Source organism: Hordeum vulgare, chromosome 5H (assembly GCF_904849725.1).
Source record: "Hordeum vulgare subsp. vulgare chromosome 5H, MorexV3_pseudomolecules_assembly, whole genome shotgun sequence".
Taxonomy (NCBI): domain Eukaryota; kingdom Viridiplantae; phylum Streptophyta; class Magnoliopsida; order Poales; family Poaceae; genus Hordeum; species Hordeum vulgare.
The window spans coordinates 514,537,627-514,548,999 of record NC_058522.1 but is presented as its reverse complement, the minus strand read 5'-3'; the positions used below and the strand labels follow the sequence as shown (position 1 = coordinate 514,548,999).

The window sequence follows — 11,373 nt, the reverse complement described above, 5'->3', positions numbered from 1 at the left end:
ATGCTATTTAATTTAATACACCTATATACTTGGTAAAAGGTGGAAGGCTTGGCCTTTCTAGCCTGGTGTTTTGTTCCACCTTTGCCCCCTTAGTTTCGTCTACCGGTGTTATGTTTCATAATTGAGCGCTCCTAACACGATCGGGGTTGTTATGGAGACCCCCTTGATAATTCGTTTTAGATTAAAGCTGGTCTGGCAAGGCCCAACATTGGTTCTACATTTGCCCAACATAATAATTCTGTTAAAACTGAAATGCATAGGGCGTCATGAACCCGAGGAGTAATTTTACATATTACAGGGAGGGCCAGTGGTGATGGTGCTCGTCCAAAACAGAGCAGCTTATCAACGCTATCCGGGGTAACTCGGCGTTTGGCGTGGTAACCATCGCTCATCCGTCGTGTCCTGAGAACGAGATACACGGCTCCTATCGGGATCGTCGACACGCGGGGCGGCCTTGCTGGATTAGTTTTACCTTTGACAAATGTCTTGTGCATCGGGATTCCGGTGATGCTTTGGGTAATCTCAGAGTTGAGATTTTCCATTAAGGAGTCCGACGAGATCGCGAGCTTCGTGATCGAGGATTTCTATGCGGCTTGTGGTAATTTGTGATGGATTAGTTGGAGCACCCCTGCAGGGTTAAATCTTTCGGAAAGCCGTGTCCACCATTATGTGGCAACGTGGAAACTTTGTTTAGCACTGGTTCTAGATAACTTGAAGTTAACTTAATTAAAACATGCCAACTGAGTGCGTAACCGTGACTGTCTCTTTCGTGAGTTCCTTCTCCGATCGAGGAGACGGTGGGGTTATGTCTGACGTAGGTAGGCGTTCAGGATCATTCATTTGATCATCAGTAGTCACGTCCGCTATGCGTAGATCTTTCCCTCTTATTTCTTGTACTCGTAAGTTTAGCCACCAAATATATGCTTAGCCGGTGCTGCAACCTCACCATTTAACCTTGCCTTACCCATTAAGATTTGCTAGTCTTGATACCTTTGGAAATGAGATTGCTGAGTCCCCTGTGGCTCACAGATTACTACAACACCAGTTGCAGGTACAGGTAAAGGTTACTTGACACGAACGCGTTGATTGTTCGTTTGGAGTTGCTTCTTCTTCTTCTTCTTCTTCTTCTTCTTCTTCTTCTTCTTCTTCATCGATCTAGGATGGGTTCCAGGCCGACAACCTGAGATAGCAAGGATGGACGTCGTTTTTCTTTTCTCGTTTGTTTTCGTCCATAGTCGGACCCTGCTCTTCTTCGTTTTATTATGAAATGTACTGATGTGACTCTGATGTAGCTTGTGGCGAGTGTAAGCCAATTATTTATATCTTTTTTTTAGTATATGTACTTGTAACGATATCCACTCTTGCGAAACGACGAGATGCGCTTCTATCCCTGACGAGGCCTTCGTGTCAAATTGAGGATATGATCGCATATTGAGCGTGACAGTCACCCTCCTCTTCCTTCTCCTCGTCATCCTTGTGTACGTCATCACTCTTGTCAGCGATGCCCTAGAGGAGCTGGCACCTAATCATCATGTGTGTCAATGTATCACCTGTTTCGCGGCGTCGATAATGTCCCTCGTCTCGCCATTCCCTCCTTTTCGCTCCCACCTATTCACATCTTTCCTCCTTTTTAACTCTTTTCTCCTCTTGCCCTTCATCTCCTAGCAGTCACCGGTCCTATGCACCACATTGTAAGAACCGACTCAAAATGTTAAGAAATCTAGAATTCTTGATGTTTTTCATCCAAATCGAATACGTGTCAAAATTGATCGAATATCACGACTTCATCTAAATCCGTGTCATTTTTCGTCTGAACCCTATACGTATGCGCGAAGGTTTACTACTGGTGGTTCGAGAAAATGCCACGTTTCCCCAGAAAAAAAGGACACATCTTTTCTCTTTTTTTCTTCTTCTTGTTTCTTCGATAGGAAGAAAAAGGCACGTCCTTTGCCTCTCTAACACGTGGGGCCAGTGACTGACATTTGTGGGCGCTGGCGCTGGCGCTGCCGCTGGTGCTTCCCTACCAGCACCGCACCGGTCCAGTCGCCTCGCCACCACCGCCACACCAAACTGCGGCGGTCGCATCCCCACCCCACCCCACCTCCTCCGAATATCCACCGCCTCCCAAGCACGCCACCGTCTCGCCGCCCTCCCCCCGAACCCAGCCCCAACCCCACTCCAACCTCCCGCCCAGATCCCAAACCCCCCGCCGCCCCGCCGGCCCAGATCTCGATCCGCGGATCCGCCGCGTCGTGGCGGGCCGCCGGGCGATCCCATGGCCCCCGCCGTCGCCGCCCCACTCCTCGCCTGCCTCGCGGTCCTGGCGGCCGTGGCCGACGCGGCGTGCCGGCACACCAACCTGACGGCGGGCTTCGCGGCGGACCTCACCATGCTGCAGCACCAGCTGCGGGGCACGGTGCGGCTCGACCCCTCCGGCGCCTGCGCGCTCCACCTCACCCGCTTCGACCTCCTCGCGGCCTCCCCCTCCGCGCGCTTCTGGGCCGCCGACGGCCCTTCCCTCGACGACCTCGCCAAAGGCCGCCCCTTCTCGCCGCTCCCGCTCAACGCCACCTTCCGGAACGAGACCCTCCGCCTCCCCTTCTCCGCCCCGCTGCCGCCGCTCCTCGCCATCTTCGACCCCGACACCTCCTCCGACCTCGGCCACGTCCTCCTCGCCAACTCCTCCAACTCATCCAACGCCACTGCCGCTCTCGCCTCCCGGATCGCCGCGCCCACCATGTTCGACAACTGCATCCAGCTCTCCGACGCCTACCGCCTCCGTTGGACGCTCAATGCGTCCGCCGGCGAGGTCGACATCGGCCTCGAGGCTGCCGTCGGCTCCGAGTACTACATGGCCTTCGGGTGGGCCGACCCCAAGGCCAACTCCCCCGCCATGGTCCGTTCCGACATCGTCGTCGCCGGCTTCACCGAGGAAGGTATGCCGTTCGCCGAGGACTACTACATTACCGACTACAGCGAGTGCACCATGGGGAAAGATGACCTGCCCGTGTCGGGGGTGTGCCCGGACAGTGCTTATGATGATGGGAGGAACGATTCAAGGCTGGTTTATGGGCACCGGCGGGATGGCGTGTCTTTCGTCAGGTACAGGAGGAAACTCGACAGTGAGGATGACAAATATGATGTGCTTGTTGGTGCCACGGAAGAGATGGCTGTGGTCTGGGCCATCGGAAAGCTGCGTCCGCCGGACACTCTGCGGCCACACTACCTTCCGCAGAACCATGGGGGTCCGAGGGATGAAACCTTTGGGTTGACGAGGGTCAATTTGTCCGAGGCGGTGGACAGTTGCCTTGGACCGTTGGATGCTGACAATAAGCAAGACCAGGACAGGATCATTGCCGATGGGAAGACACCGCTGGTTGTGACATCCGCTCCAGCAGTGCGCTACCCAAACCCACCAAACCCGGACAAGGTGATATACATCAACAAGAAGGAAGCGCCACTGCTGAAGGTCGAGAGGGGTGTGCCGGTGAAGTTCTCAGTGCAGGCTGGGCATGATGTGGCACTGTATGTCACTTCAGACCCCATTGGTGGAAATGCCACTTTGCGGAATAAGACCGAGGTCATATATGCTGGTGGCCCTGATGTTCATGGTGTGCCAGCAACCCCCACAGAGCTGGTTTGGCTGCCTGATAGGAATACACCTGATCTTGTCTACTACCAGTCGGTGTATGAAGCAAAGATGGGGTGGAAGGTTCAAGTGGTTGATGGGGGCCTCAGTGACATGTACAATAACAGTGTCCTGTTGGATGATCAGCAGGTTACTCTGTTTTGGACTCTGTCCACTGACTCCATATCTATAGCAGCTCGAGGTGAGAAGAAAAGCGGGTATCTTGCTGTCGCGTTTGGGAGTGGGATGCTGAACAGTTATGCCTATGTTGGCTGGGTAGGCAATGATGGAGTTGGGAGGGTCAAGACTTACTGGATTGATGGAAAGAGTGCAGCAGGTATCCATTCAACATCTGAAAATTTAACCTATGTCAGGTGTAAATCAGAAGATGGTGTTATTACATTTGAGTTTACACGCCCTCTTAAGCCTTCCTGTACTGGAAAGGTGGAGTGCAAGAATATTATTGATCCAACCACACCTCTCAAGGTTGTTTGGGCCATGGGTGCAAGCTGGTCAGGAGATGATCTGACAGACAGTAATATGCATTCGGTCACAAGCAGTCGCCCCATACGTGTTCTTTTATTGAGAGGTTCAGCTGAGGCAGAACAGGACTTGCGGCCCGTTCTGGCTGTGCATGGATTTATGATGTTTGTGGCCTGGGGCATCTTGCTTCCTGGTGGAATATTGGCTGCTCGGTATTTGAAAAGCTTGAAGGGAGACGGGTGGTACCAAATACATGTCTATCTGCAGTATTCTGGGATCTCTATAATGTTCCTGGGCGTCCTTTTTGCTGCAGCCGAGCTCCGAGGTTTCTATGTCGATTCAGTGCACGTCAAGTTTGGTTTATCAGCCCTACTGTTGGCAGCTTTTCAGCCGCTCAATGCCTATTTCCGGCCCAAGAGACCAGCTAACGGGGAGGTTCCACCCCGGAACCGTGTCCTCTGGGAGTACCTACATGTTATCACAGGCAGGTCAGCAATTGTCGTCGGAGTCGTGGCACTTTTCACCGGAATGAAGCATTTAGGCCATAGGTATGACAGTGAGAATGTAGAGGAGCTCACCTGGGCCTTGATGCTGTGGGTGCTTTCGGCCATAGTTATAGCTCTATCCTTGGAATACAAAGAAGTCAAACGAAGGGGTAGTGACCGAAGCTTCAGAGGGCATTGGGTGTTAGGTAACACCGAGGAGGATGACTCGGTTGATCTCTTGCATCCTGACAGCTCTGCCAGGAGTTCAGAATCTAGGCCTTCTGGTGTAATGGAGGTGCAGCTTGAGCCTCTTACTAGATGAGTAGTAGATAGCGTAGATCAATCTGTATCTCCCAGTGTCAGATACACACACACACCAATTCCTGTTTTCAGTCATACAACAGATGGTGTCCACAAGCACGGCAACGTTCCGCTCAGAAAGAAACTGGATTTCTCATGCTTGTTTCTTCTACCAGGTTGCGTAGGATCTTCAAAACTATGCCTTGATTCCTTGCGTCACACTGTTCAGATTGTATAGTGTACATTTTATTTTTTACAATAGGCAAACACAATTTGTTACATTGCCCCAGGTGATTTTTTTCCCATCAGATTTTGAGAAAGAGAGATAAGATATACATTTTGTTATATCCGCAGCACCATTAACTGGGCAGAGCATTCGAGAGAGAGAAATTGTGTATCATAGTGCTAAATGCTAATACTATTCAATATTCATTTTGAGATAAAAGGCAACAGATGTTGTACTGTACTTAGAATTTTGAACATCTCCACAGCTACTGGAACATCTTCAATTCGTTGACTGATCATTCCGTTGAACTTTGCAATAAATAATATCATTGATGAGTGGTAAGATTGGGTTTTTACTAAGTTGCATATTTTCCGTTTTTCTTTCTTTCTGGTGTCTGATTTCAAGAGCTGGTTTTTGTTTGGTGAATGAATCACATGCTGCGAAGGTTCCAGCTTCATGCATTCTAGCATCTTTCTATAAAAGCCATGAACATGAAAGCTCAAGTTGCTACTTGTTTTGTTATTTGGTGGTGATAAGATCAAAATGCTAGAGTAATCTGCATTCAAGCGTGTCTGTATATGCACCATGTATAGAAATACTCCCTCTTGTAAACTAAATGTAAGATGCTTTTGCAGTTCAAATTGAACTGCAAAAACGTCTTATATTAGTGTACAGAGAGGTAGTACTACCTTGTTTTGCATCCACACCATCATTTAATCAGCCAGAGGATTCAAAGGAGAGAACTTGTGTTTCATAGTGGGATATTATTTGATATATTTGTTCCAAGAATTTGAGATAAAAGGCAAAGGATGGTGTACTATCTGTTGCATGTTCTCAGTGTTCTGGTAGTTTTTTAAACATCTCCATATCAGCTAAAACATCTTCAATGTATTTACTAACCATTCCATGAAACTTTGACATAGATACATCAATTGCAAGATTGGTTGTTTCATGTCATATAATTCGGGCCAACCCCTATTTGTATGAATTTGTATCCCTTGAGCTTTTGATGTGAAGTAGTGATCACTTAATATTCCAGCTTTGTCTAAAAAAAACTTAATGTTCCAGCATTTACATATCATGTTACCTGCTTTGTCTTGATTATTACCTAGCAAATTGTACTTCAGAGTGATGAACAAGCAGTATCCGCAGCGGCCATAGGCGGTGACTGGATTTGCCGTTTTTGCGTGATCTACACGTGGAAAATATACCTAAAAGAAAGGGGTGGGTTTGGAAGAAGCACTTGGCTAATAGTTCTAGGGCTTTAACATACACCCGTAAAAACCCTGCTTCGCTGAGTTAGAGAATCTCCAATAGACATGTAGATAGAGCATCTCCAATACATGATGTAGATATATAAAGACGCTGCTCATGTTTTAAAAACGTTGCTCCAGCGGATGATGTAAAAAGAACTACATCATCTCATCCAAATGATGTAAAATACAACATTTGGAGATCCAAATTGGCATCTTTAACAGCCTGGTGGTGTAGAACGACCAAGCCGTGTGCCAAATGCCAACCGCTGAAACTGAAAATTTCAGTCGCCTGCACACCTCCGGTGCTGGTGATTTGTGCTCCTGGCGCCGGTACCTCTATCCCCGACACCGTCATTCCAAAAGTAATTATACATCTGCTATTGAAGATGCTCTTACGCCTGTATTTGGGCCGCATTTGATATTGTGCAGCCCATGTGTTCTCCCCCACCTTTCTCCTTTCTTAAGAAAAAAAATATAGGCAAGGATGAGCGATGCACCATCGTAACCACAAGGGACGGGCGTCGGTGAGGAGTGAGGCGCCGGTGATGTTGGCCGCGATTGGGACTAGGCTCTAGCAGTGGTGACCTTCACCCATCATGCGGCGAAGCAACGGCGAGGTGGTGAGGCGCCGACGGCCGCAACAGGTGGCTGGCTCCTGCTACTCCAAGGGATTGTCCAAACGCTGGTATTTTCTCGAATTCAACTAAATTATTCCCTCTTTTCCGCACGGCAAAGAAACCCCCTGAAAAATACCTGTGTCCTCGGTGGGCAAGTAAAATACGTTGGTACTAAATAATTGTTTTTAGAGGCGTAACAACTTACATGGCTTCCAATTGGGGTCTTATTATGTGAAGTGAGCATACACTAGCGCCCATGTTTTTTTGAACATAATACACACGCAAGTGTTTATATATACACGTTATACATTTATTTCTATAAACGTATGAACATACATCTTATCTTTATGAGCACCTTTGAAAGACTGAGCCGACATATCATTTTGAGATTTACGAAGTCATCGTAGACGTCTTGTCGTCGATGAAAACGTCTCCTTCCATCAAAAGCATATCGTCGAAAATCCTGAAGTAAATCCAGGAATAATATGTAAGTACTAGGACTTAAACCCTGATGGGTTGAAGATATTATTGTTCCTCTAACCATTCAAACATAGGTTGGTTTGCACCAGCGCCCATGGTTGAGCCGGAGAGTTTCTTGAAGGTGAATTCTCAACCCCAAAGCCCCAGGCTGCTGCGGGCCACATGTTGTAAAAGTTCCTGTTTGCAAGCAACACATATACCTGCCAACATCGAACTATACACATTGTTAAGAAATTTATCAATTGCCATGGAGTATGGACTATGGACTAAACAATGTTCAAACTTAACCATAATAGATGAACTCATAAGATTCATTAGTCAAACAGGCCATCAGCAATCTATATCAGCCAACTTACAACAAAGTGCACATTAACGGTTCAGTGACTTCTCTGGTAAGAATACACGACACTACGAAACCTCCAGCATCGATCAGGCTCTGGATGTTCACGCGCTACATTTCCGGTCACCAGGAGTGCATCACTACGGATGCGGCGTTATCTTCATGCGAACTTGCAGATGGAGTTTATCGTCGACAAAGAAGGGGCTATCATCAGCACTGATCTCCGACCAAGGAATCCTGCACCCAAAAGCTTGTCTAATGTCGGTGGTGGTGGCGCGCCTCGATATGGAGGCAAACTCCGACGACCGCCTCGCCATTACCTCCATCTCATAATCTATTGTCCCCCTGAGCGGGACATTGCCTTCTAGCTTCCTTACTAAGAGACCAAAAGAGCTGAATGGCTCCGTTCTACCGAGCGCCGAGAGGAAGAAACCATGCCCTGCGCAATAGAATGGTGGCGAGTGTATTGATCCTGATGGTAAGAGCCCGCGGCAGTGCTCACGCTTTATGCTAAAGTTGATCATACAAGACGACTGCTCAATCAGGATGGCACTGGACATGATACGCCCTACTGTCACCAGTGGAAGTAAACTTGAACTCAAAATCTTGTGTCTTTCTTCTGAATTTGGGTACTGCAAGTCGGCCCACCTGAGCACGAAGTCATAGACGGATTCTTCAGATGCAACCCCGGGATGATTCCTTGATAAGATGGCTACAATCCCAGCGAGAGGAATCCTCATCAGTTCATCTTGGAACCTGAAATGCAACAAAACAATGTAATGCCTTCATATAATGATTTTGTGACAGCAATATCCACAAGTTCACTATCAAAGCAAGAAAGAAAAGGGTATCTCAATCAGATGGGGCTACTTACTTTGTTGACAGGAATTTCTCGTATCTTTTAGAAAGGAATTTCTTGGCTGCCTCTGATAGATCAGCTGCCATTGGGATGGAACATGGGAGATCTAGGCACCTCACTGCAGATTCTGGGGTCATAGGCAGGCCTACGAGCCTCTGACTGCAAAGCTTGATGCACGAAGCGACTTCAAATTTGTCAGCAACCATCAAGATATCAACCAGATGAGTGGACTCAGTTGTTGGTGTCAACTTTCCATTGTACATAAAGCGTAAAAGCTCCATAAAGGCATTTTCCTCTGTTCCAAGTAAAAATGAAAGCAAGGAGACATAAAGATTGATCAAACATTCTAACAAATCTCAGTCGGTGACAATTAGATAAAGATAGTTCCTCCATTTCATGATTTAGCGAGTATATATTTTTCAAAAAAAATCAGAGTTCATGAACTTTGACCAAGTTTATATAAAAAAAGAACTATAATGAAATAAAAAATATCATTAGATACATCATGAGACATATTTTTATATTGTATTTACTTGATATTTTTTGTGTTGACATTTCTATCAATTTATTTGGTCAAAGCCTACTAGGATTGACTATTGAAAAATCTCTATATGCGCTATATTGCGGAACAGACGGAGTGTAAAATAAAAGGGACAACTATTTAGGTATGACCATTGACTTTAAACAATCAATTGAGGAAACTTGTAAAGCACGAGAAAAATATCCATTTGGTAGGCAAAGTTTGTAGAGGAAATGAGAATAGCTAGTTCATTATCAAACTAGAAAAATGGGGCAGGAAACTCTAAAACAGGCTTCTCTACAATAATCACATTGCTTGAATTAAAAAAACATGAGTAAATAGTGCAATCACAGTACCATACTAGAATCATCAGTTATAATAAGATGAAGAAGAGTACATCGTACACTTGAATTACCTGAATCAACAAGTCTAACTGTTGACTGCCTTTGACCAGATTTTTTCTTGCCATTTGAGAAAAGCTATGCAGCATGAAGTGTATCAGTGATATGAGTCAACTGATTATAAACAAATACATTTCAGAAGATCATCAGAATTACCTTAAAAAAGAAAGAACTTCTTGCGGCGAGGATCATCGAACTGACATGTATGGTCTTGACTTGTAAAACGGGCGTACCCATCATAACATAAGAAGGGATAATATCTTCTCCATTATTATCTGCTAAATGCCAAGGTCAGATAAATATAGAGAAGCATGTCAAACTAGAAGAAGTCACATAACTTATTTACAAGACAAGTTTTTTGTTGTTAAAACTGTCTGGAATAACACGTTCACTATGTGTGCAGATTCATTTGATCAACCTTTAGATACACATGAAAATTTGAAATATGAGGAAAATTCGATACTCATTGAGATTCATCAAGCATAATAAGTAATCATATATGTTACCCCAAGGATTCTATTAGAATTTGTTATAATTGCACTTCTTGTATTTAGGATAAAGACTCCCTTGTATTTAGAATAAAATCACACCTCCTTGCTCATATAAGGTGGAAAATTCACCATAAATCCAAATCCTAATCACGTGAAAGAAGATAAAATTTACATATATGAAGGAGAAAATTGGATAGAAAAGGAAAGGCGCATAATAATATGATCGATAACTTCGATGGAGACAGGTAAAAAATATTCACATACACACATAGATCTGGTGCTTAGAGTAGTGTGGTACCAATAAATCTACTACTAATACACTAATAGGGTTGTATGGTATTACTGTGCTGGTATCTAAGCACCTTCAGCCTTACAGCGGTGGCGCTTGCGGCTAGTGCCGACGACCTCTATCCGCAAGACCATGTCGGAGAAGGCCTCCTTATCGAAGGCGAACTCGAAGTCCACATCCATCTCCGCCTCCGCCTTCTCTTCCCCCGCCCCCGTTATCAACCTCGTTGGCACGCCGCCTTCAGCCATGCGTTTGCGCCGCCGCCTCCACCACCTCTGCCCTTTGGGATTGTTGATGGGGCGTAACCCTAGGTAGCTGGCCCGGCGGCGGAGAGAAAAGGGAGAGATGACTAAAAAACCAAGGTGGTGTGTTGGCTGGAATTCCGTGTAGACAGAATTCTTTATTTGGCCTTTTCTTAAAATGTGTTTCCTTTTTGGCCCAAATACAATTTTATTTCCTATTTGACATAAGGTGTAAAATTCATTCCCTATGTGACATTTCATCCATTTTGGCCATCAACGGTGTTAAGTGTGACATGAAAAGGCCATTTTGACTCTGCATACTATGTGGCTAGAACTATTTACTCATAAGTAAATTGCAAGAGAACATCACTTTTGTGACAGATACCATCATGCCTACGGTAATTGTTTTGCAAATCTCTCCCTAATAATAAAGCAAATACGGTTTCTGATCATCCGTCTTAAAAATTATCCCTAAAGTTTGCATAAATTACCCACCATGTCACCGGTAAGTAATAGAAAACGTTTCATAAAGCAAAAAATCTTGGACTGGGCCGGCCCATGCACAGGCACCTGCTTTTAGTTCCATTTATTTATTTATTTTCAGTTCTGTTTTATTTTTTTATTTTAAATAATTTAGAACTTCAAATAATCTTTAAAATTTTAATAAACTGAAAATTATAAATCAACACATTTCAAAAATTAAAATGTTTGTGACTTCCAAAACTGCTCGGAGTTTTGTAAAAAATGCTCGCATAT

At 45.4% G+C, this 11,373-nt stretch overlaps 2 protein-coding genes across 3 annotated transcripts; one reads left to right on the top strand and one right to left on the bottom strand.

Annotated features, from left to right (window-relative positions):
- The first annotated feature begins 1,968 nt into the window (after positions 1 to 1,968).
- On the top strand, positions 1,969 to 5,341 carry LOC123451956 (cytochrome b561, DM13 and DOMON domain-containing protein At5g54830-like). Its single transcript, XM_045128526.1, has one exon. It carries the CDS (start codon positions 2,276 to 2,278, stop codon positions 4,916 to 4,918), a length of 2,643 nt encoding a protein of 880 aa, XP_044984461.1. The 5' UTR covers positions 1,969 to 2,275; the 3' UTR covers positions 4,919 to 5,341.
- Positions 5,342 to 7,789: 2,448 nt separating this feature from the next.
- Positions 7,790 to 10,739, bottom strand: LOC123397994 (BTB/POZ domain-containing protein POB1-like). Of its 2 annotated transcripts, none has more exons than XM_045092504.1 (5): positions 10,461 to 10,739; positions 9,752 to 9,870; positions 9,610 to 9,673; positions 8,690 to 8,969; positions 7,790 to 8,571 (listed from the first exon to the last, which is right to left on the bottom strand). In XM_045092504.1, the coding sequence occupies exons 1-5, from the start codon at positions 10,621 to 10,623 to the stop codon at positions 7,956 to 7,958; spliced, it is 1,242 nt and encodes a 413-aa protein (XP_044948439.1). In that variant the 5' UTR covers positions 10,624 to 10,739; the 3' UTR covers positions 7,790 to 7,955. The 2 variants fall into 2 exon arrangements, with proteins under 2 accessions (XP_044948439.1, XP_044948438.1); XM_045092503.1 differs by having other exon boundaries at positions 10,449 to 10,738.
- Between the last annotated feature and the right edge of the window lie 634 nt (positions 10,740 to 11,373).